The 25,056-nt window shown below is 39.9% G+C and overlaps 1 protein-coding gene and 1 pseudogene across 1 annotated transcript in view; one reads left to right on the plus strand and one right to left on the minus strand.

Annotated features, from left to right (window-relative positions):
* Map3k3 (mitogen-activated protein kinase kinase kinase 3) overlaps positions 1-25,056 on the minus strand; it is an 84,328-nt gene that overhangs the window by 32,256 nt on the left and 27,016 nt on the right. The window contains exons 4-5 of the mRNA XM_085695943.2: positions 18,827-18,926; positions 11,352-11,465 (exon numbers count right to left, since the gene is read on the minus strand). Coding sequence (XP_085552069.1) covers positions 11,352-11,465; positions 18,827-18,926 — 214 coding nt within the window. The remainder of the gene's footprint in view (positions 1-11,351; positions 11,466-18,826; positions 18,927-25,056) is intronic.
* Positions 19,097-23,918, plus strand: LOC125407807 (motile sperm domain-containing protein 3 pseudogene; annotated as a pseudogene).

The raw sequence follows: 25,056 nt of genomic DNA on the forward strand, positions 1-25,056 counted from the left end.
AGTGCCACTAGGATGAATGAAGAGGTGTTAGAAAGATGGAAGAGAAAGGTGTTTTGTTGCTGTTTATTTGCTTGTTTGTAATTGATTTGTGGGGATGTTCCTTTGGGGACGATGTTGCAGAGGTTAGGGGAGAATATAGTGGGACTGAGAGGTGAGTGGGACTGGGGTTCATGATGTGAAATTCTCAAAGAATCAATAAAGAATTATGTTTAAAAAAACAAAAACAAAACAAAACACCAGGCAGGTGGTGACACACACCTTTAATCCCAGCACTTGGGAGACAGAGGCAGGTGGACTTCAGGACTGTTGCACAGAGAAACCCTGTCTCAAAAAACCAACAAAAAAAACCCCCAAAAAACCAAAGACACCTGGGGTGGGGGTTTGAGCCGCTCAGTGGGTAAGAGCGCTCACTTTGCAAGCACGAGGGCTTGAGTTTAGATTCCAGTACCTATGGAAAGAGCCAAGCATGGCTGTGTGCTCCAGTAACCCCAATACAGAAGGTGAATAGGGTCACTGGAGATTGTTGGCCACTAGCCTAGTTCCAGGTTCAGTAAAGAGACTCTAACTTAGGAAAATAAGGTAGCATGTGATAGAGTAGAGTACCTGATGTCCTTCTCTGGCCTATCTGCACTTGCACATACATGTATTCATATACCACACACACACACACACAGAAAGGTAACTCAATCTGCTCTTTCTTCCACAACTGTAATTACTCCCCTTATAATAAGATCTCAGTTGCTTCAAAGCACAAAGGTTTACATGCAAATCATTTGGGCTCATGTTCAAATGGAAAAGGCAGTCAAGTTGGAGTCTGAAAACCTCAGAACAGGGTCAGTAGCCTTCCTGCACTCACCCTTATTTTGTGCTAGCCTAGTCAAGCTGCCCAGGTGAGAAATCAAAACAATAAGTGGGGCTTTCCACTGAGAAAGCTTAAAACTGAATATTGGAAAAAGAGTGCTATCAAGAGTAAAAATAGGAGTTACAATTTGGGCCAAAGATTTTACTTGCTTCTCTAGATCTCTTCTACCTCCCAACGGGGGAAAGTACCACATAAACAATCTTTACATCCTGTCCTTCAGGAAAAAGACTTCCCGCTTCTAGGGGCAAGTTCAGCTGCAAAGCAGCCTTCCCTAGTTTTTCCATGCCAGACGTCATCACATGTAGGGTTGTCTTGACAAACTGTCTTGTTCTAACAGGAAGTCAGAACCAAGGGGAAGTGAATGTTCTTGCTGAAGCCTCCAATGTGCAATAGCTCTCTGCTGAGAGTCAGAAAGGAAAAAACAGCCAAAACCACACACTGGGGGGAAAGGGCAAGAAGGGGCCCAGTAGCCCTGAAGTTAGGGAAGGAGCTGCATGATGGGTGCCCAAGGCCATCTGCTTAGATGCAAAGCCTTTCATGTTGTGGAGGCTGACTGAATCTTGGCAGCATGGATTTGAAATGTATCAAAGAACAAATACTCTAACCCTCAGTTTTAAAAATCTATAAACTTGGGGGGGGGAACTGGAGAGATGATTCAGCAGTTAAGAGCACTAGCTGCTCTTTCAAAGGGGCTAAGCTGGATTCCCAGCACCCACATGACAGCTCATACTGCCTGTAACTCCAATTCCAGGGGACCCAACACCCTCCTTTGACCTCCATGGGCACCAGGCACATATGCAGTGGAGGCAATACACAGAAATAAATAAAGCTGGGCTGATGAGGATGTAGCTCAGCTGGTCAGGTGCTTACCCAAAGCCCTGGGTTCAATCTCAGCACTGAGTAAAACTAGACATGGTGATGTACACCTGTAATTCCAACACTTTGGAGGTAGTCAGGAGGATCAAGGAGTACAAGGTTATCCATCCTCAGTTTGGGTTAGAGATCGCCTCAAAACAACAACAAAAAAAATAGTAGCAAGGCTGGAAAAGGCAATCATAAATAATATGGAGATTCATAGTAGAGAAACAAAATGACCAACATTTATCAGTGATGAGAACTGGAGACCAAAGATACAGTATGCTGGAGTAGTGCTCTTCAGTATCATCTCTAGCGCCAGTCTATGAACTGGTAGCACACTGGTCCTCTCTCAGGTAACCAATAATAACAATAATCCTGGAAGCACTTTACAGCAGTTTGGTAGAGTAACTTTATATTGAGTGAATATAATAACTAAAAACTACGGGCTTATTGTTTATAAGTGTCTACTTTTTTTTGTTTTGTCTTATTTTTGATTTTATGGATGGGGGTCAGATCCAAGGCCAGGGTTTTGGATTTACTAAGCAAGCATCCACCTCTGAGCTGCCTATAAATCCCAGTTTGTCTACTTTATACTTTATATTTCACTTTTTTTTTCAGACAGGGTCTCTCTATTATATAGCTCTGGCTTTTCTGAAACTTACTATGTAGACCAGGCTCACCTTCAGCTACTAGAGATATTCTGTCTCCTAAGTGCTGTGATTAAAAGGGTACACCACCAAGTCTAGCCCATCTTACTTTTCAAATAAATAAATAAATGGATGCAGTTAATGAAAAATTGGAAATTAAAGGCACAAAATTAGTATTTCATGTGCATGTATACATAGATGTGGATAACATAGACTAATGATGGGCATCTTTCCTTCATTACTCTACATCTTAAAAAACTATTTATTTAAAAACAACTATTTATGTATTTACTATTTCTATGTGTGCATTTGCACATGTAAGATGGCTTATGTAAGTCAGTTCTCGCCTTCCAACGTGTAGACTTCAGGGAGCAAACTTAGGTCATGAAGGCTGGCAGTCAGCACCTTTACTTTCTGAGCCATCTCACTGCCCTCTACTATTATTTCTGTTCTTTTAACAATTTTTTATGATTTTTTTATATTTTTTGTTGATTCTTATTGAGCTCTACATTTTTCTCTGCTCCCTTCCCTTCTTCTATCCTCCCAAGGTTCCCATGCTCCCAATTTACTCAGGAGATCTTGTCTTTTTCTACTTTCCATGTAGATTAGATCCATCTATGTCCTCATTGCTGTCTAGGTTCTCTGGGATTGTGAATTGTAGGCTGGTTTTCTTTGCTTTATGTTTAAAAACCACTTATGAGTGAGTACATGTGATAATTGTCTTTCTGGGTCTGGGTTACCTCACTCAAAATGATGTTTTCTAGATCCATCCATTTGCCTGCAAATGTAAGATGTTGTTTTTTCTACTGTGTAGTACTCCATTATGTAAATGTATCACATTTTCCTTATCCATTCTTTGGTCGAGGGGCATTTAGGTTGTTTCCAGGTTCTGCCTTGACAAACAATGCTGCTATGAACATAGTTGAGCACATGTCCTTAGGGCACAGTTGAGCATCCTTTGGATATATACCCAAAAGTGGTATTGCTGGGTCTTGAGGAAGGTTGCTTTCTAATTTTCTGAGAAATCGCCACACTGACATTCAAAGGGGCTGTACCAGCTTGCACTCCCACCAGCAATGCAGAAGTGTTCCCTTTTCTCCACAACCTCTCCAGCAGAAGTTGTCATCAATGTTTTGGATCTTGGCCATTCTTACAGGTGTAAGACGGAATCTCAGAGTTGTTTTGATTTGCATTTCTCTGATGACTAAGGATACTGAGCATTTATTTAAGTGTCTTTCAGCTATTTTAGATTCCTCTGTTGAGAGCTCTCTGTACTCCATTTTTTTTATTGAATTATTTGTTCTTTTGATGACCAATTTCTTAAGTTCTTTGTATATTTTAGAGATCAGACCTTTGTTTGATGTAGGGTTAGTGAAGATCTTTTTCCCATTCTGTAGGCTGTCGTTTTATCTCGTTGACCGTATACTTTGCTTTACAGAAGTTTTTCAGTTTCAAGAGGTTCCATTTATTAATTATTTCTCTTAGTGTTTATGCTCCTGGGGTTTTATTTAGGAAGTGGTCTCCTGTGCCAATGCATTCAAGTGTACTTCACACTTTCTCTTCTATGCGGTTCAGTGTGGCTGGCTTTATGTTGAGGTCTTTGATCCATTTGGACTTGAGTTTTGTGCATGGTGATAAGATGTGGGTCTATTTTCATTCTTCTACATGTTGATATCCAGTTATGCCAGCACCATTTGTTAAATATGCTTGCCTTTTTCCATTTGATATTTTTTGCTTGTCAAAAATCAGGTGTTTGAAATTGTGTGGATTAATATCCAGGCCTTTGATTCGGTTCCATTGGTCCTCCAATGGTTCCTGTTTTTATGCCAATACCAGGCTTTTTTCAGTACTGTAGCTCTGTAGTGGAGTTTGAAGTCAGGGATTGTGATGCCTCCAGAAATTCTTTTATTGTACAGGATTGTTTTGGCTACCTGGGTTTTTGGCTTTTCCGTATGAAGTTGAGTACCATTCTTTCGAGGTCTATGAAGAATTTTGCTGGGCATTGCGTTGAATCTGTAGATTGCTTTTGGCAAGATTGCCTTTTTTACTATGTTAATTCTACCCACCCAAGAGCATAAGAGATCTTTCTACTTTCTGGTGTCTTCTTCAATTCCTTTTTTCAAAGATTTAAAGTTGATTAGAGTTACTCTGAAATATTTTATGGTATTTGTGGCTATTGTGAAGGGTGATGTTTCTCTGATTTCTTTCTCAGCCCATTTATCATCTGTGTACAGGAGGGCTACTGATTTTTTGGGGGGGGGTTAATCTTGTATCCTGCTACATTACTAAAAGTGTTTATGAGTTGTAGAAGTTCCTTGATAGAACTTTTGGGGTTACTAATGTAAACTATCGTATTATCAGCAAATAGTGAGAGTTTGACTTTTTCTTTTTCAATTTGTGACCCCTTGATCTCCTTTTGGTGTCTTATTGTTCTAGTTAGGACCTCAAGAACTATATTGAATAGATATGGAGAGAGTGGGCAACTTTGTCTTGTTCCTGATTTCAGTGGAATCGCTGGGAGGTTCTCTCCATTTAGTTTGACATTGGCTATTGGCTTGCTGTATATTGCCTTTATTATGTTTAGGTATGTTCCTGTATCCCTGCTCTCTCCAAGACCTTTATCATGAAGGGATGTTGTATTTTGTCAAAAGCTTTTTCGGCATCTGATGAGATGATCATGTGGTTTTTATTTTGCAGTTTGTTTATATGGTGGATTACTTTGACAGATTTTCGTATTTTGAACCATCCCCACATCTCCGGGATGAAGCCGACTTGATCATGGTGGATGATGTGGTTCTTGGATTCGATTTGCCAGTATTTTATTTAGTAATTTTGCATCAATGTTTATGAGTGAGATTGGTCTGTAATTATCTTTCTTAGAAATGTCTTTATGTGGTTTGGGTATCAGGGTAATTGTAGCCTCATAAAAAGAGTTTGGAAATGTTCCTTCTGTTTCTATTGTGTGGAATAATTTGAGTAGTATTGGTAACAGTTCTTCTTTGGAAATCTTATAGAATTCTGAGATGAAACCATCTGGTCCTGGGCTTTTTTTGGTTGGGAGACTTTTGATGACTGTTTCTATTTCTTCAGCAGTTACTGGTCTGTTTAATTTGCTTATCTGGTCTTGATTTAATTTTGGTAAGTGATATTTATTCAGAAAGTTGTCCTTTCCTTTAAGTTCTCCAATTTTGTGAAGTGCAAATTTTTGAAATATGACCTGATGATCCTCTGGATTTCCTACATGTCTGTTGTTATGTCCCCCTTTCATTTCTGATTTTGTTAATTTGGATATTCTCCCTGTGCTTTTTGGTTAGTTTGGATAAAAGTTTGTCTATTTTGTTGATTTTTCTCGAAGAACCAACTGTTTGTCTCTTTGAATCTTTGTATAGTTTTCTCTGTTTCTATTTTGTTGATTTTAGTTCTCAATTTAACTATTTCCTGCTGTCTAGTTCTCTTGGGTGAGTTTGCTTCCTTTTTGTTCTAAAGTTTTCAAATGTTCTGTTAATTCACTAGTGTGGGATTTTTCCGGCTTCTTTATGTAGGCATCGAGTGCTATGAACTCTCTTAACACTGCTTTCATTGTGTCCCATAAATCTGGGTATGTTGTGTGGTCATTTTTATTGAATTTTAGGAAATCTTTCTTTCTCCCTTTATTTCTTCCTTGACTCACTGATGATTTGGGTGAGCATTGTTTAATTTCTATGTGTTTGTGGGCTTTCTGGAATTAGTACTGCTATTGAATTCTAGTTTTAAGTCATGGTGATCTGATAAGATACATTGGGTTATTTCAATTTTTTTTTATCTGTTGAGGTTTGTTATGTTACTGAGTATATGGTCAATTTTTGAGAAGGTTCCATGAGGTGTTGACAAGAAGGTATATTCTTTTCTGTTTGAATGGAATAATCTATAGATGTCTGTTAAGTCCATTTGAGTCATAACATCTGTTAGTTCCCTTATTTTTCTGTTAATTTTTTGTCTTGCTGACCTCTCCAGTGGTGAGAGTAGAGTGCTGAAGTCTCCCACTATTAGTGTGTGGGGTTTAATGTATGATTTAAGATTTAGAAGTGTTTCTTTTACATATGAGGGTGCCCCTGTATTGGGGGCATAGATGTTCAGTATTGAGATTTCATCTTGATGGATTTTTCCTGTGACTAATATGAAATGTCCTTCTTTGTCTCTTTTGATTGATTTTAGTTTGAAGTCTATTTTGTTAGATATTAGGATAGCTACACCAGCTTGTTTCTTAGGTACATTTGATGGGAAATTTTTTTCCCAACCCTTGACTCTGAGGTAGTGTCTGTCTTTGAGGTTGAGGTGTGTTTCTTGTATGCAGCAGAAGGACAGATTCTGTTTTCATATCCAATCTGTTAGCCTGTGTCTTTTTATAAGTGAGTTGAGTCCATTTATATTAAGGGATATTAATGACCAGTGATTGCTATCTCCTGTTAATTTAGTGTTTGTTGTTGGTGATGTTAATTTGTGTGTTTTCCCCTTCTTTGGGATTTGCTGCTGTGAGATCATAAATTGTCTGTGTTTTTGTTGATGTAGCCAACTTCCGTGGGTTGGAGTTTTCCTTCTAATACTTTGTGTAGGGCTGGGTTTGTGGCTAGGTATTGGTTAAATCTGGTTTTGTCATGGAATATCTTGTTTTGTCCTTCTATGGTGATTGAAAGTTTGCTGGGTATAGTAGTCTGGGCTGGCATCTGTGGTCTCTTAATGTCTACATAACACTTGACCATGACCTTCTTGATTTCATTATCTCCAATGAGAAGTCAGGTGTAATTCTGATAGGTCTGCCTTTATATGTTACTTGGCCTTTTCCCTTTTTTTTTTCTTTTGATCCAGTCTGTTTGGTGTTCTGTAAGCTTCTTGTACTTTCATAGGTATATCTTCCTTTAGGTTGGGAAAGTTTTCTTCTATGATTAAGTATATTTTCTGTGCTTTTGAGTTGAACTTCTTCTCCTTCTTCTATACCTATTATTCTCAGGTTTGGTCTTTTCATGGTGTCCCATATTTCCTGGATATTTTGTGTTAAGCTTTTGTTAGATTTAATGTTTTCTTTAACTAATGAGTCTATTTCCTCAAATATATCTTCAGTGCTTGAGATTCTGTCTTCCATCTCTTGTATTGTCTGCTTTAACAATTTTTTATTTAAATTTGTTTATTTAATGAAGGTGGAGTCATGTTGTCATTTTTATTTTTTATTTTATTTTTAAATTTTACTTTGTGTGTATGTGTCTATGTGAGGGTGCATATATATCATGGCATGTATGTGGAGACAACTTTTGGGAGTTAGCTCTCTTTCCACCACATGTGGGTCCTCAGGATTAAAACCAGGTTGTCAGGCTTAGAGGCAAAAGCCTTTACCTATGAAGTAACTTGTCACCCATCTTTAATTCTTTTCTTCTTCATCATCATCATTATTGCTCCTTGAGACAAGCTATCACTGCTAGTGGCCCTGAACTCACAGAGATCCACTTGTGTCTGCCTCCCAAGTGCTGGGATTAAAGGTGTGAACCACCACATCTGGTCTCCATTGTCATTCTTAGATGTAAATCTTTGCTAATGCTAAATGTAGAAGCAGTTTGAGTTTCCCATTAGTACTCCCAAAAAAGTTAGTTATGTAATTATAGTATATCTTGTCAAAGAAATTATGCATCATTACAAATTATAATTATGAAGATTAGTTACCAAATAACGTTCAAGATAATATAAAGTAAAAGCATAACTTAAGAGACTTGCAGGAATAGCACTGAAAAAGTTTACATCAAGTTACAAGAGTTAGAATCTCAAGAGCTATGTGCAGAAATAAATCAATAAATGTATTATGAAATAAACCAATAAATGTATTATGATGAGGATTGTGTATAACAGCTTTGTTTTTCTTAAACTTTTTAAAAAAATTTTTATTCATGTATTTTATGTATATAAGTGCTCTGTCTTCAGGTACACCAGAAGAAGGAATCAGATCCTGTTACAAATGGTTGCTGGGCATTGAACTCAGGACCTCTGGAAGAATGGTTGAGCCACCTCTCCATCCTCCAGCTTTGCTTTTTAAAATGTAGCTTTAAAGCAGTGATTCTCAACCTTCCTAATGCTGCGACCCTTTAAAACAGTTCATGTTTGGTGACCTCAACTGTAAAATTATTTTCATTGCTACTTCACAACTGTAATTTTGCTACTGTTATGAATTGTAATATAAACATCTGCTTTGTCCAATGGTCTTATGTGATCCCTGTGAAAGGCTCATTCATGGGGGCTGGAGAGATGGCTCAGAGGTTAAAAGCACTGGCTGCTCTTCCAGAGGTCCTGAGTTCAATTCCCAGCAACCACATGGTAGCTCACAACCATCTATGATGAAATCTGGTGCCCTCTTCTGGTGTGCAGGCACACATGCAGGCAGAATGCTGTATACATAATAAATAAATATTTTTTTTTTTTTTAAAAAAAGAGTCATTCAGCCTCCAAAGGGGTCAAGCCCCACAGGCTGGGAACCACTGCTTTAAATTATGGGACTTGAGACCTTTATGTGGCATTTGTCATATATGCAAGACCATGCGTGTCAGAGCTCAGATAGTCAGTCATCTTTTAAATAAACCTGTGCCACAGCTACACCTATTGTCTTATATAGGCACCCTTTAGTAACTGGAATGTGGATGTAAATAACCAGTTGTTTTCAACTTCCCAGGAGATCAGGAGTATTGGAATGGTTCTCAGTCAGGAAACAATTCAATTAAATTGCTAATTCAGTCTCTTTTTTAAAAAGATCTATTTATTTATTATGTATACAGTATTCGTGGTATTCATTCTGCATGTATGTCTCCGTGCCAGAAGAGGGCACCAGATCTCATTACAGATGGTTGTGAGCCACCATGTGGTTGCTGGGAACTGAACTCAGAACCTTTGGAAGGGCAGACAGTGCTCTTAACCGCTAAGCCATCTCTCCAGCCCCCTAATTCAGTCTCTTTTATAAGGAAGGGGGGTTTGTTAAAAGTGATCATAATTTGCTAAGAATTTGTGCTGGTAATCTTATGTCAACCTAACATAAACTAGAATTATCCAAAAGGAGGGAACCTCAATTGAAAAAAATGCCTCCATAAGATGCAGCTGTAATACATTTTCTTAATTAGTGATTAATGGAGGAGGGTTCAGCCCATTGTGGGTGATGCTATCTCTGATTGGTAGTCCTGGATTCTGTAAGAAAGCAGGATGAGCAAGTCATGAGGAGAAAGCCAGTAAGCAGCACCTCTCCATGGCCTCTGCATCAGCTCCTGCTCCAGGTTCCCACTTCCTTCGATGTAGGACCGTGAAATGGAAGTGTAAGCCAAATAAACCCTTTTCTCACCCTCTTGTGTTTTGGAAATGGTGTTTCACTGTAGCAACAGAAACCCTAACTAAGACAGAGTTGAAAAAGCACTCCTGAGGGCTGCAGAGATGGCTCAGCAGTTAAGAGCACTGGAGGCTCTTTCAGAGGTCCTGAGTTCAATTCCCAGTGTGCACGTGCACACGACGAGTGCATATGCGAGCGCACACACACGCACACACACACATGAGCTCAGGAAATGGTCCAATAGTTAAGAGCACTTGCTGTTTGATGTGGGATTCCCCTCTGTATGCTGTGAATACCTTTGGTGAATAAAGAAACTGTTTGGCCTGTTGATAGGGCAGAACTTAGGTAGGTGGGAAAACGAAACTGAATGCTGAGAGAAAGAAGGCAGAGTCAGAGAGAAGCTATGTAGCCCCGCCAGAGACAGATGCCAAACTTTACCCAGTAAGCCACTGCCACGTGGAGATACATAGATTAATAGAGATGGGTTAAATTAATATGTAAGAGTTAAACAATAAGAAACTAGAGCTAAAGGACCAAGCAGTGATTTAATTAATACAGTTTCTGTGTGGTTATTTGGGGAGTCTGGGCAGCTGGGAAACAAACAAGCGGCCTCCCTGCAACAATTGTTCTTGCAGAGGACCTGGGTTCAGTTCCAAGTGCATACATGGCAGCTCACAAAAATCCATAATTCCAGTTCCAGGAATCCATGTCGTATTCTGACTTCTATATGCTCCAGATATGCATGAATGTGGCACACCTATATTCAAGCAGCCAAAACACTCATACAGATAAAAGAAAATCTAAGTATACAAATGGAGTCTGGTTTAGTGGTGCCTTTAATCCTAGCACTCAGGAGACAGAGGTCAGGACTACATAGTGAGACTCTACCTCAAAAAGACAAAATAAAATAAAATAAAATGGCAGCATAAGGGCCAGTCCACCTAAACTATTCTGATATGCTATGGCCGTCATTCTCATATAACCATTCCAGTTAGTTGTCTTCAAGTGTAAGGAAAAGAAAGAGCGCCAAGAAACCTATCAGAACATGCATCTGCAATGATGGCAAACAGGTCAAGATTGTAAGCATGCTCACAAAATATACACCTCAAGGGACCATTCAGTAGAGGAAATTGTGTAAGAGATAATTCCAAGACATTTGGTAAAACACTTTAAGCTGGCAAACTGCAAGAAGCCATTCAGTCTACAGCTATTTTTTCCAGTGAAAAGAAGTAAAACTATTTCTCATTTGTGTCTCAAAGGTAAGGCAAGGCAAGGCTACTGAGCTGTGGGAGTTAGGTTCAAAAAGCATGTACGTCTCAAATCCTTGATGACTAGTCTTCGTTGCTAACCCCTATACTACACAAATATCTCTTATTTAGATGAAAATCTAATCAAAGGACTGTGCGTGTATTTTTTTCTCTTTTATCATGACCCCTCCCCCCATGCCATTAGTAAAACAATCTTTGTTGTAACTGACCCTAATAAGCTGGCTCCCAGGGAAATCAAATGTAGAAGACTTGCTGGTCATTGACAGGGCTGGACTGAATGTCACACTCTTATTTTGAAGGTGGCTAAGAAACACAAAATCCTGTCAAGTAAACAAGGCGAGACTGAAGGAATGTAAGCTTTGTCTTCTGTGACAGGGGTTACTTACATGGTTTCTGTCTTGGGATAACAATAGTATCCTAAGGCTTTTCATGCTTGAGCTTCTGTCCAAAATGTCAATTGCTTTATCAAGATCATCTTGGTTTTTCAACAGGATGGAGAGCTACAACAAATGGACACAGAAAAAGGAAATCAAACAAAATACAAATCTATTTTAATGCTTTAGTTTGCAAAAACAAAATACTAAAAATATGTTTGAAGAAAATACTTTCTTATGAGATCCAGCTAAAATTATAAGGCTTGCTTTCTCGCAGTATGCAGCAATTCCTAAGTAGATTTACAAAGCTGTGCATCCATCAGCTCTTTTCAATCTTAAAATAGTGCTATCACTTACACATTTATAGTCCATCTCCTTCCAACTACCAGTGCCAGGCAGCCACCAGCATATTTTCTATCTCTACAGATTTTTATTTTTGAACTTTTAATATAAATGGAATCATACAGTTCATATGATTCAATTCTCTCTACCCCCCACCCCCTCAACAGGGTCTTTCCATGCAGTCCTGGCTGTCTTGGAACTCACTTTATAGACCAGATTCGCCAGGAACTCAGAAACATCTTCTGCCTCTACCTCTTGAGTGCTGGGATTGAAGGCATGCAGCAACATGCCAGACCTCTTTGTTTCAAAAGTTTATTTTATGCATTTGTGTGTGGGCCTGAGTGTATGTGCACCACATGCATGCAGATGCCTATGTAGATCAGAAGAGTACACTGGATCTCCTGGATCTAGAGTTACAGATAGTTGTGAGTTGCTTGATGTGGGTGAACCTGAGTTATCTGCAAAAGCAAGTAGTCTTATCTGTTGAGCCACCTTATAGCTCCTTGATTGAATTCTTTATTTTTAAAGAATATTTATTCTTTTAATGTGTATGCATGTTTTGCCTGCATAAATGTAGATGTGCCTCGTGTCAGAAGAAAGTGCTGGATCCCCCGAAACTAGAATTATGGGTAGTTGTAAGTCACCATGTGGTGCTCAGAACCAAATCTGCATTCTCCAGCTCCTCAATTCAATTTTTAAATCTTTAGTCTTAAGCCAGAGACAATGGCATACATCTGTTATGCCAGTTGAGATGAGAATTATTAGTTTGAAGCCAGCCTGCCTAGGCTACATTATATATATATATATATAGAATGGTCATGGTATCCTCTTCACAGGAATTGAAAAAGCCAAGACTAGAACTAGAAAACAATCTCCTCTGCTCCCAGTTCATGTAATTACTGAGAAGATATCTGAGAATGCAGATAACCCCCACTTACTGTGACACGAAGAGGACATTATAAGCACTAAAATTAAAAAAAAAATATTGTGTGTACAAGGCATCTGTGTTTGATGTATGTGTACACATCCAAACTTGCACACACTTGCGAGTTTGGGTGTGTACACATTGCAGTGTATGTGTGAAGGTCAGGAGACAATCCCGGATCCCAGTGTTCACCTTCAAATAATTTCTACGTTGTTTGCCACTGTAAAAGCTAGATAGATGACCTGCTATGAGCATCTAGGGATTCTCTTGTCTCTGACTTCAATCTCACTGTAAAAGCACTAGGACAGACATATGCTACAGTGCCTGGTTTTTGCAGAGGCTCTCTGGATTTGAACTTAGGTCTTCACACTTAGACTGCCAGTGCTTTACCCACTGAGCCAGCTCCCTAGCCCAAGTGCTTAATATTAAGGATGAAAAAGTATGCTTTACCTAGCACCTAGCAAATGTTATAACTTGTGTATGCTAAAAACAAATTCAAGCAAAAGCCCAATTAATTTATTCAGCTCCTAACTTATAAAGAGATAAGAACTCTAAATCCCAAATTGGAATAAACAAATAATCAGTACTAAATTTAAAATAAAACTTCAAAACTATTCATAGGATGGGAGAATGTTTTATAATTCATATCATATTGCACAAACGTTTCTTCCTGAGAAACAAATAACAGGACTGGGATGTAGTTCAGTTGGCGGTGTGCTTGCCTAGCATGTAAGAAAACACTACATTCAAGCCCCAGCACTGTATCAAGCAGGCGTAGGGATGTACACCTATAATCCCAGCCCTTGGGAGATGGAGGCAGCAGAATCAGAAGTCTGAAGTCAGCCTGAGCTCCATGATATTGGAAAGAAAGAAACAGAAAGGCAGATGGACAGAGAAAGAGACATAGAGTCCATTTTGGGGGCAGGAGAAAGAAATCACTTTAACTTATATGTGTATGCTAAAACAAAATTCAACCAAAAGTTAACAAGCACGTTAACTTCCAAAAAAGAAAAAGGAAAAACAAAAAACAAAACTAAAGACAATTTTGCCAGTGTATGGGTATAGTAGAACATAGACTATATAAGAACTTTTACAATTCAACAATAAAGACTCACTTTTAAAATAAGCAAAGGATTTAAATAGATAATTGTCCAAAGACAATGTATGCATGGCAATAAGCACAAGAAAATATGCTCTACATCACTAGTCATTAGGAAAATGCCCATCAAAACCACAATAGCATAGCATTTCACATGTACTAGAAGGGCTATCAGAAAAAAGGGAATGGAATATGTTGGTGCACACTGTACCCAGAATTCAGGATAGCAGCTCACAGACGGAGTGTTACCCTAGCATGCAGAGACCAGGAAAAGGGAGAAAGAAGAGGCAGGAAATAAGTAATGGTAAAGTTGGTGGAGAATTTCAGTTCTCATACATTGTTAGTAGGATTATTTAATGGTATAGACATTATAGAAAACTTGAGAAGTTAAAAAGTTGCTGCATCCAGCAATTCTACTTCTAGTCATATGTAACAACTGAAAATACATGTTCATATAAAACCTTATACATAAAAAAACTGAAAGCAACTGGGTGTAGGGATACATAAAAAGTGGTATATATAGCCAGGTGATGGTGACACATGCCTTTAATCTCAGCTCCAGGAAGACAAAGGCAGGCAGATCTCTGTAAATTTGAAGCCAGTCTGGTCTAGAAAGTGAGTTCCAGGGACAGCCAAGGCTACACAGAGAAACCCTATCTCGAAAAAAATCAAAAATAATTGGTGCGGGAGAATTATCTGTATTCTGTCAATCATATTTTAATAAAACGCTGATTGGCCAGGCAGGCAGTATAGGCGGGAAAGCCAGACAGGAAGTAGGGGTGGAGCAAAGAGACTTGGAGTATTCTGGAAGCAGAAGCTCTCTCTCAGCCATTCCTGTACAGACCACCGAAGAGGCAACATGTAAGCTGTCACACCGAGAAAGGTACCGAGCCCATGTGGCTAACATAGATCAGAATAATGGGTTAAGATAAGTTATAAGAACTAATAAGTAGCCTGACCTAATGGGCCAATCAGTTTATAACCTTATGGAGTCTTGTGCGTGATTTTCCTTGGGACTTGCTGGCTTATTGGGGTACTGGGCCAGACAGAAACCCCAACAAGCCGGCCCCACATGTTACATATGGCGCCCAGACGTGGATAACTGAATCCACAGAAAGCCTGAGAAAGCTTGGGAAAGAATAGAGTAAAGCATGTTTTGTTGGTAGCAGCAATTTCTTGGGTCTACTTTGCTTGCTAGAGGCAAGCAAGCACTCTCATCTGAGAGAGGCTTCCTGACTCAGCTTTAGCTGCAAAACCTTGCAGCTCTTTAAAGAGGTCCTGCCGTGAAGCACTTAAACCGTGTTGATGAAAAGCGGAACACATGCTTTTCGGTTTTCAGTCGTAGCAGGAAAAAAGCTGCGCTGTTTTACAATGCCGGCTTTCTGGGCTGTCCTGACAGGGTAATCTCTGACTCTTTCAGGCAGGCAGTCTGACTGAGTGTGGTCTGTGAGCAGAATGCTGCAGCTTGCTTGCTGGCAAGGACCTTGAAACGCCATAGAGTTGTGGCAATGAACATAGCTCTGGCTGGTATCTCAGCCATGAGACTGGAGAGCTGGGGAGTGGGTTGGATCTAGCCATCAAAGCCACTGCTCTCCATATTGCTTAGTAAATTAAAGGCTCATGTGGTCAGAAAAGGGAGATAAACAGTAAAGAGAGATTCAAAGATGAAGAAAACCTCTAAATGGTTTATAGTGTGTTACAAATAAATTCAGGATAAAAGTTAAAGTTCTTAAAGTAAAAAGAGAGTAGTTAGGTGTGGTGGTACACACCTTTAATCCCAATGCCCTGGGAGGTAGAGGCATATTGACCTCTGTGACTTCAAGGGACAGAGGTAGAGATTGACCTCTGTGACTTCAAGGTGTGGTAGTGCACACCTTTAATCCCAATGCCTGGGAGGCAGGGACAGACAGATCTCTGTGAGTTCAAGGTGTGGTAGCATACACCTTTAATCCCAGCACTGGGGAGGCAGAGACAGGAGGATCTCTGTGAGTTCAAGGACAGTCCTGGTCTGTTATTCCAGGACAAAGATATATACAGAGAACCTGTCTCAAAAGCAAAAAGTAAAAGTAAAAATAAAAGAAATAGAGGTTAAAATAAAGCCACATAAAGATGGAAAATGCACAGAGAATCTTCATACTGTATGCTTTCATGCTCTCTTTAAATTGTTTGATTGCTGAGGAAGGAGCAACAACTGCTAAAAGACTTTTGTTTATAAATGCTGCTGAACTAACCCAAGATAGGCATTTTGAAAATACCTTGGCTTCAAAACTGAAGTCAAAAGGTATGTTACTTTGGAGAAGAGATTTTGCTTTTGTTTCCACAGAAAACGAGAGACTCTGGATTTATTCAGAGTTAAGAATAATCACCTTTGACCAAGGGAGGCCACCTGAAAAATCTCCGATAGGAACAGATGGCCCAGATGACAGTGGTCTACATCCAGAACTGATCCAAGACTGCTGCCTGAGATGATCGAGACTCACAGGATACTCCAGTCATGACTCTAAATTTTCTTTAGGTCCCCTTAAGACTATCAGCGCCCCCAACCAGCAGGAAGTAGCCTGAAATACTACGCCCACATTCCCAACAAATGGATTATGGGTATTTTCCTTTGTTTAAAAAAAAAAAGAGGGAAATGGTGCGGGAGAATTATCTGTATTCTGTCAATCATATTTTAATAAAACGCTGATTGGCCAGGCAGGCAGTATAGGCGGGAAAGCCAGACAGGAAGTAGGGGTGGAGCAAAGAGACTTGGAGTATTCTGGAAGCAGAAGCTCTCTCTCAGCCATTCCTGTACAGACCACCGAAGAGGCAACATGTAAGCTGTCACACCGAGAAAGGTACCGAGCCCATGTGGCTAACATAGATCAGAATAATGGGTTAAGATAAGTTATAAGAACTAATAAGTAGCCTGACCTAATGGGCCAATCAGTTTATAACCTTATGGAGTCCTGTGTGTAATTTCTCTTTGGGATTTGCCGGCTGTTGGGGTACTGGGCAGGACAGAAACCCCAACAAGCCAGCCCCCTCATGTTACAAATAATAAAGTGGCATATATCCATATAACTGAATTTTTATTATTCAGCCATAAAGAGTAATAAAGTAAATAAGTAATAAGTAAAAAAGTAATAAAGCTGATATATGCTACAATATGAAAACAAAGGCTTAGTGGAAGAGTAAGGCATAAAAGGCTCTACGGTGTATGATTCTACGTATATGAAATATTCAGAATAAGCAAAACCAAAGATACAGAAATTAGGTTAAGTGGAAACTAAAATCTGGGGAGAGAAGAGACTGGGGAATGACAGATAATGGGTCTAAAGTATTTCTTTAGAAGATGAAACTGCTTTGAAATTAGCCGGTGATTTCAGCTGTATAACTATGAATTCAATGTAAACCCCAAATGAATCTGATATTTTAATGGGTTGAATTTTAAGATAAGTGAATTATACCTCAATAACTAGTATGACAAATATGTATATTAAACTATAATTAATTCCTTATTGGGGAGTCCCAAATCCTGACAAGCGGAGTTTAAAGGCAGAAAAGAAAGGAATTGAGGGTTTGTTGATTTTGTTTTGTTTTGTTTTGTTTTGAGACAGGGTCTCTCTATTTAGCCCTGGCTGTCCTTGGACTCCCAATGTAGATCAGGTTGTCCTTGAACTCATGGAGATTTTCCTTCTCTGTTCCTGAATGTTGGCTTTAAATATATGGACCACCATGTCCAGCAGAATTGAGGTATTTAAAATTAACAAAATACAAACTGATCAACTCCACATCACTGACCTAAACATAAAAGAACATGAACTATCCAGGCGGTGGTAGTGCAGGCCTTTAAACCCAGCACTCAGGAAGCAGAGGCAGGTGGATCTTTGTGACCTTAGGATCAGCCTGGTCTACAGAGTAAGTTCCAGGACAGGTTCCAAAACTACAGAGAAACCCTGTCTCAACCCCCGCCCCCCAGTAATTTGCAGCGATACTTTTTATAGTTAGTGATTTACTTACCAAATTTGTCATATTTCAAAATTTATTAAAAAAAAAAAACCTAAAGACCACTGAGTGTGGTAGTGCATGTCACTTGTAACGCCAGTACAGGAGAAGTAAAACCAAGACTACAATTTTTAGGCCAGCATTGGCTACTTAACAAAACCTTGTCTAAAAAAACCAAAACCTTCAGCACCTAAGGGCAGGTGTGGGTGCACACCTGTAATCCCAGTGCACAACAGCCAGAAACAGGAAGGTCCTAAATTCAAAGATAGCCTTGGCTTCATATTCAGACTATCTTAAAAAACAAAACCAAACCAAAAATCCTTTAACATATATACACACATCTCAGCAGCTATCAATTTAGGGACTAAACTACTAGAGAGAAATTTTCTAATTTGTTATTAAATATAAAACTATATTTTTATAAGAGGGTTAAGGATATAGCTCAGTGGTAAAGCATGTGCATGGCAGACTTAGGTCAATTGTCATCAACATTATTCCTTTAAGATACATGTTTTCTATTACATAACCATAAATACATTGCCTTTCAGACTAATAGAAACTGTGAGCCTAAACCAATTGTAGCCTTTCTTAAGAGCTAGAAAAATAAAGTAATATTCAAAAGAATTCCTAGTAGAAATTTGGAACAGGAATAAATAAAGACTATAGGGAAAGGAACAGAATAGTTAATCATGGATTAGATGCTAACTTTTAAAACAAGCTACATTTAGAATTAAACAATGAAGAAAGAACCTAGCCTTTATAAAGGTAATAGATGATCTATCCCATAGTTCCTTATACTTTCTCAGCTCCTGCTGAAATCTCCTGCTGAAAGCTTTTGTTAAGGCTGTGCTGAGAAAAACAATAATAGCAAAATCCTAAACAAAAAAAGCCTTGGCTCTGGTATCATATCTTATTCCACTATGGGATAAGATGTTTCTGAATAAGAAAGATGCAAGTAGCTACCTAATCTCTCATCTAGTAAATAAAAATCCCTGTTGTTGCAGTTAATAAGAGGCTCCAGAGACAGAAAACCTGCAGATGATATTAAAGAAATGAACTAACAAATTTTCAGGTAAGAAGTGAAAAAATACACATGGCTGTCCCTCTTGGCCCTTCCCCATCCATCTGTCTCACCTCATTATTCATGTAATGTAAATCAAGAGGCTGCCCAAATACTGTTGTCACCTTATGCTCCACATCTTCATATCTCACAGGCCGGCCAAATGCTATAATTCTAAAGGAGAGAAAGAATGTTGGTTAACCATATATTCAAAAATTAGAAAGTGTCCTAATTACTTTTTTATTGCTGTGAAGAGACACTATAACCGAACAACTTACAAAAGAAAGCATTTAACTGGGGCCTTGCTTACAGTTTCAGAAAGTGAGTCCATGACCACCACGGTGATGGGGCAGGCAGGTAGGCATGGTGACGGAACAGTAGCTGACAGCTTTTATCTCATCCACAGCATCAGAGACTGGCCCTAGGTTGGCTTTTGAAACCTCAAAGCCCACTCCCAGTGGCACACATCCTCCAATCCACACCTCCTAATTCTTCCTCAACAGTCCAACCAAAAATAAAACATTTAAAACCATAAGTCTATGGGGTGCATTCACATTCAAATAACCACAGAAAATAATTTTGCTGTCAAATTTGTCTTCTTGGACTGGGGATAAAGCTAAGTGATACAGCATTTTCCCTAACAATAAAAATTTAAACTTCTGCCCAAAGTGCTGGTACATACCAGTACTTGGAAGGCAATAACAAGCAGGTCTCTGTAAATTAGAAGACCTGATCTACAAAGAGAATTAGAGACCAGCCAGGAATGAATGGTAGTGAGACCTTCTCTCAAACAAACAAACAACCCAAAAACCAAAAAAAAAAAAAATGAACCATCAATGAAATTAAACAACAAAAAAATGAAAAAAAATCAATAAAAGCTGGGATTAGTTTTTAAAAATTAAAGAAAATTTAGAACGTATGGAGCTAGAGAGATGGCTCTGTAGTTAAGAGCACTACTTACTTACTCTTCCAGAAGAAGCAGGTTTGATCTCTAATACCTACTCATACAATGGCTCACAAAGGTCTATAACTTCAGTTCTAGAGGATCTAACACTGTCTTCTGGCCCCTACAGGCACCAAGAATACAAGTGGTATACAGATACACACGCAGGCAAAACACCCATAAAATTAAATAAAACAAAACAAAACTTAATTTAAAAATAAAGCTAGGATTGGTGGTATATGCCTATCAGCATTTAAGAGGTTGAGGCAGCAGATGGAGAGGGATAAACAATTAAGAGCACTGGATGCTCTTCCAGAGGACTCAGGTTCAATTCTCAGCACCCACATGGCAGCTCAAAACTGTCTCTAACTTCAGTTCCAGGGGTTTTGCCACCCTCATACAGACACATACAGGCAAAACACTAATGCACATAAAATAAAAGTAAATAAATAAATTTTAAAAAGGAGGCTGAGGCAGGAGCACCTCAAGTCCTAGGCTGGCCTCGGATACATAGTTAGGTCAATGCCTGCCTGAGTTATACATTGAAATCTTTCCTTAAAAAAATATTTATTTATTTATTTATTATGTATACAACATTCTGTCTGCGTGTATGCCTAAAGGCCAGAAGAGGGCACCAGACCTCATTACAGATGGTTGTGAGCCACCATGTGGTTGCTGGGAATTGAACTCAGGACCTTTGGAAGAGCAGGCAATGCTCTTAACCACTGAGCCATCTCCCCAGCCCATACACTGAAATATTGTGTCAACTCCCACTCCCTTGAGAAAAGAAAGGAAGAAAAAGAAAGGAAGGAAGGAAGAAAGAAAGAAAGGAAGGAAGAAAGGAAGGAAGGAAGGAAGAAAGGAAGGAAGGAAGAGGGAGGGGGAGAGAGAATGGGGGGAAGGAAATAGGGAGGAAGGGAAAAATCAGTAAGAAAAAGACAAAGTCAGATATGATGGCTCACATCTGTAACCTCAGCACTAAGGAGGCTGAGGCAGAAGCTATCCAAGAGTTCAAGACCAACTTCAGCTACAAATAAGAACACTCTGTCTCAAAGAGAAAGACTGGAGAGTTATGGACAGACAAAAAGCAACAACAACAAAAAAAAACAAAATACAAAAACCAAACAAACAAAACTGGGAAGCTGAAGAGAAAGAAAGAAAATAAACAAAAACCAATAGGAAAGTAGTGTAGTGATATTTTGTTTATGTTTTAACAAGTAAAGGTTGCCTGAAGATCAGAGTGCAGAGTTAAGTCAATAGAGGCCAGGGAGTGATGGCTAACACCTTTAATCCCAGGATTTGGGAGGCAGATGCAGACGGATCTCTGGATCTCTGTTAGTTCAAGGCCACCCTAGGCTACACAAGACTGAATCTGTCTAAAAGAGAAACAGAGCTCACACAAAGGTGATTCCAGCAGTTGGCTCACACATATTTAATCCCAGCACTAGGGAGGTGGAGACAGGAGTAATGATATGGCTAGGTAAAGACAGGAATATAAGGCAGGAGGAGACAGGAGCTCAGTATAGTCTGAGGTTTGGTGGAGACAGTTGTAGTCTGAGGATCCCCCCTGCAGTCAGAGGATGAATTCTGAGGAGACTGAGAACAGGATCATCCCTTTGGCCTGAGCACTGGTGGAGGTAAAAGATCTCTCTAGTGGCTGGCCACACTGCTTCTCTGATCTCTCAGCTTTCACCCCCTAATATCTAACTCTGGGTTTTTATTATTAATACTTTTAGAATTTGTGCTACATAGAAAGAAGTAAAAGCTAAAACAATGTACAGATTGTTATGAATAGCTAGTACATTCTCATTATGCCCAGGTCGGGCAAATCAGACTAGTAGTGGAGTACTCAACCTCAGCCTCTATGCTTCTTGCCTTCTTCCAAGCTGACAGGAAGATGGCTTTTCACATATTAACTGTACCTGCAGAGTGAGAAGTGGTGTAATCAGAAGATGCAACAACTCTCAAAAGAGATGGTTCTAACTCAGTAGGTTTTAATACAATCTTCCAGATAATTTAATGTTCCTCTATGCTAGGGAGGCTCAAATCAATGAGCAGTATAAAAAGCTTTCCTCATTTAGAATTGTTATTTAATATGAAAGCCACTAGCCACATATGACCACTAAAATTTAAAATTAAAATATGTTGGCTGGAGAGATGGCTCAGAGGGTAAGAGCACTGGCTGCTCTTCCAGAGGTCCTGAATTCAATTCCCAGCAACCATATGGTGGCTCACAACCATCTGTAATGAGGTCTGGTGCCCTCTTCTGGCCTTTAGGCATACACACAGACAGACAGAATGTTGTATACATAATATAAATAAATAAATAAATATGTTCAAAATTGGTTCCTTGCTGGGCATGGTGGTGTATGCCTTTAATCTCAGTACTTCAGAGGCAGGGGCAGGTGAATTTATCTGAGTCTGAGGACAGCCTGGACTTCAGGATAGCTAGAGAGACCCTGTCTCAACAAACAGAACAACTCAACAACAAAGATACATCAAAACAAATGGCTCCTCAGTCTCATCAGCCACATAATCACATGTAGGTGTAGGCACTGTAATTGATGATGCAGATACAGACTACTTTCATGACAGCTACAACTCTGATAGAATATTAATGTAATCATAATCTGTCCTCTGGAAATTACATTGACATTTCAACTGTCTCCAATAGGAAATTTATCTACACTGTAATAATCTTTATAATTTTTTTTCGCTCTCAAATCAATCCTCCCAAGCAGCAGTACTGCTAGATGCTATATAACTGGGCTATCTAGATGGAAATACTACCTCTAACTTTTGGAGAGAAATTCTCTATTAATACCCAAGGTAAATCACATTCCTCTTATTAAGGTCTTAGCAAAAGCCAAAAGGGGGCAATATTTCCATAAAACACCTTCGTGTATCAATGTGTATCAGCACCCACCCACATAGTAGCTAACATCTTAGCTCCAGTTCCAGGGGATCCTGAGCCCTCTTCTGGCCTCCTCAGACACACATGTAGGCAATACACTGACACACATAAGTGATGTGGGAGAATGGTCTGTATTCTATCAATTATATTTTAAATAAATGCTGATTGACCAGTAGCCAGGCAGGAAGTATAGGCAGGACAACCAGACAGAAAGTAGAGGAAGGTCAATAAAAACAGGAGAATTCTGGGAAGGAGGAAGCCCATTCCTCTGCAGTTCTGACCCGACCACAGAAGCAGCAAGATCTAACTGCCCCGCTGAGAAAGGTACTGAGCCACATAGCTAACACAGATAAGAATAATGGGCTAATAATGGGCTATATAAGTTATAAGAGTTAATTAGAAACCTGAGCTAATGGGCCAATCAGTTTATAGTTAATGTGGACCTCTGTGTGATTTCTTTGGAACTTAATGATTGCGGGAACTGGGCAGGACAGAAACCCCAACAACACGTAAGATTAAAAGACAGGGAAGGACTTTCGGGACGATGGTGCCCTTAGCCTGGAGACAGGTTGACTAGAGGAAACTTTGACTATCAGCCCTATATTCCAAGGCCTTCTTATACTTCTGAGCTCTGCTCTCAGATGTCCGACTACCCAGAGTACAACATGGGGCACCCCAGGACCAGAAGCTGGTAGGTCCGGTGACCCCAGGGCTCCCCTCCTTCCACAGGATTCATTGTCCTGGTGCTCACCTTTACCCCAGATCTAGTACTCAGGGTGAACCAAAGGAGTGGACCCCAGTAGCTGCTGACCCTCCAGAACCCCACGGGAACTGCACTTTGCTTCCAAGTTCTGTGTATAGCACCTGCCAAATACACAGTATTTGAGGCAGGAGGATATGTGAAGCCTCAGTCTTGCATTGACATTGTGATCTGGCATGTGGCCACCATCCCCAGCCACTATGAATTCAGGACCAATTCCGAATTTAGCTACCTGAGGAGGGGGCTGAGGGACATGTGGTTGGCCAAAAAGATATCACCTCTGCTCTTTGAGTCGCAGCCTACTCCCTGGAGCTTAGGGATATTCTGAGCCAACACCCAGCTCAGGGCCTCCTGTGTGGACCCACCTCAGCCAGATGCCTTCAGAATGCCCCCCAGCAGCTGGCCACCAGTTCCTTGATGACAGGCATAATCTCTGTGGCCTTCCTACAACCACCACTGCAGGACGAGCTTGGCAGCCAGCTGTCTCAAGTTCTGCACGTCTCTGGGACAGGAGCTGGTGGCCTCCTCACCATGGTGTTCTGGACCTGAGTTCTCAGCTGAACCCACCCCACTCACCCTCTCCTTTGGAGGTAGGGATCTGAGGCAGTCACTGTGATGTGTGCACCTTGGCCCTTCTCCCTCTTTTCTACCCATCCCTCAGATTTCATCTTACTCCTCACCAAACACCCAGGGATTTATACTCATTTTCCAAGTTGAATAAAGTTTTAAAAATCAAAAAAATAAATAAAAGGAAAGATACTACTTCGCTGTAAAAACTAAAGAAAGTCCACAATGATCCTCTTCACAAAATTGTAAGAGATGAAATACATGAAACTAGAGATCCCTGGCACAGTTTAAGCTTGACTCTGGCAGTAACTCTCTCAAGTCCTCAGCTGTACACATAGTACACAGTGAAACGCCATGGTTCCTGAAAACAACACCATTTTTAAAATGTAGATTTTCATAACCCTGATAGCAAGATTTTGTGGCTCAGGGCTTCGGAAGGCAATTCCGGTCTGACTACCTTAAATACTTGTGGTTTCCACCTGGCAGCTCCTCTGAAATCAAACACATACACTTTCACAGTTTAAGTCTACTCACAGAAACTGCACACCACTTTGGGAACAGGGAATTCAGAGGCCATAACTACATAATTAAGCTCCAACACAATTGAGCTTTTGATTCCATAGCTACTTCTGAAAAGTCTCTGGTGCTCAAGTTTGGTTATTCCTCAAAAACATTAGGTCAGAAAATAAAATGTAACAACTGTGAAATAGCAACTTAACTTCCTTGCTTCTGGCATGACAGATGATGTACAATTGGGGGACAGGACTCAACTCTCCCCTCCTGCAGGCTAGAACAGCCCTAGAGCTCAGAGGAACAGTAGCACGCTGGCTCTGCAGACTATCGTTTCCACAGTACTTTCCCTAGGAAGCTCTTTTAACCTTGTACGCTTCTCTGAGGATGGGTCTTTTGGGGGGTCAACACCAACTATCCATCTCCTTTGGAGCTGGCTTCAAAGTGGTCTGCAATGCATCAGTTGCATTAAAGGAGTAAGGTAATGTAGGTACCTGTAATGGGGCTCTGTAACCTTCTTATGGAAATGCCGTTTACTCCTCTGTGGTAGTTTGAATAAGAATGTTCCTATAGACTCATGTTTGAATACTGGATCCCCACTTGTGAAATT

This window comes from Myodes glareolus, chromosome 9 (genome assembly GCF_982192425.1).
Source record: "Myodes glareolus chromosome 9, mMyoGla1.1, whole genome shotgun sequence".
Taxonomy (NCBI): domain Eukaryota; kingdom Metazoa; phylum Chordata; class Mammalia; order Rodentia; family Cricetidae; genus Myodes; species Myodes glareolus.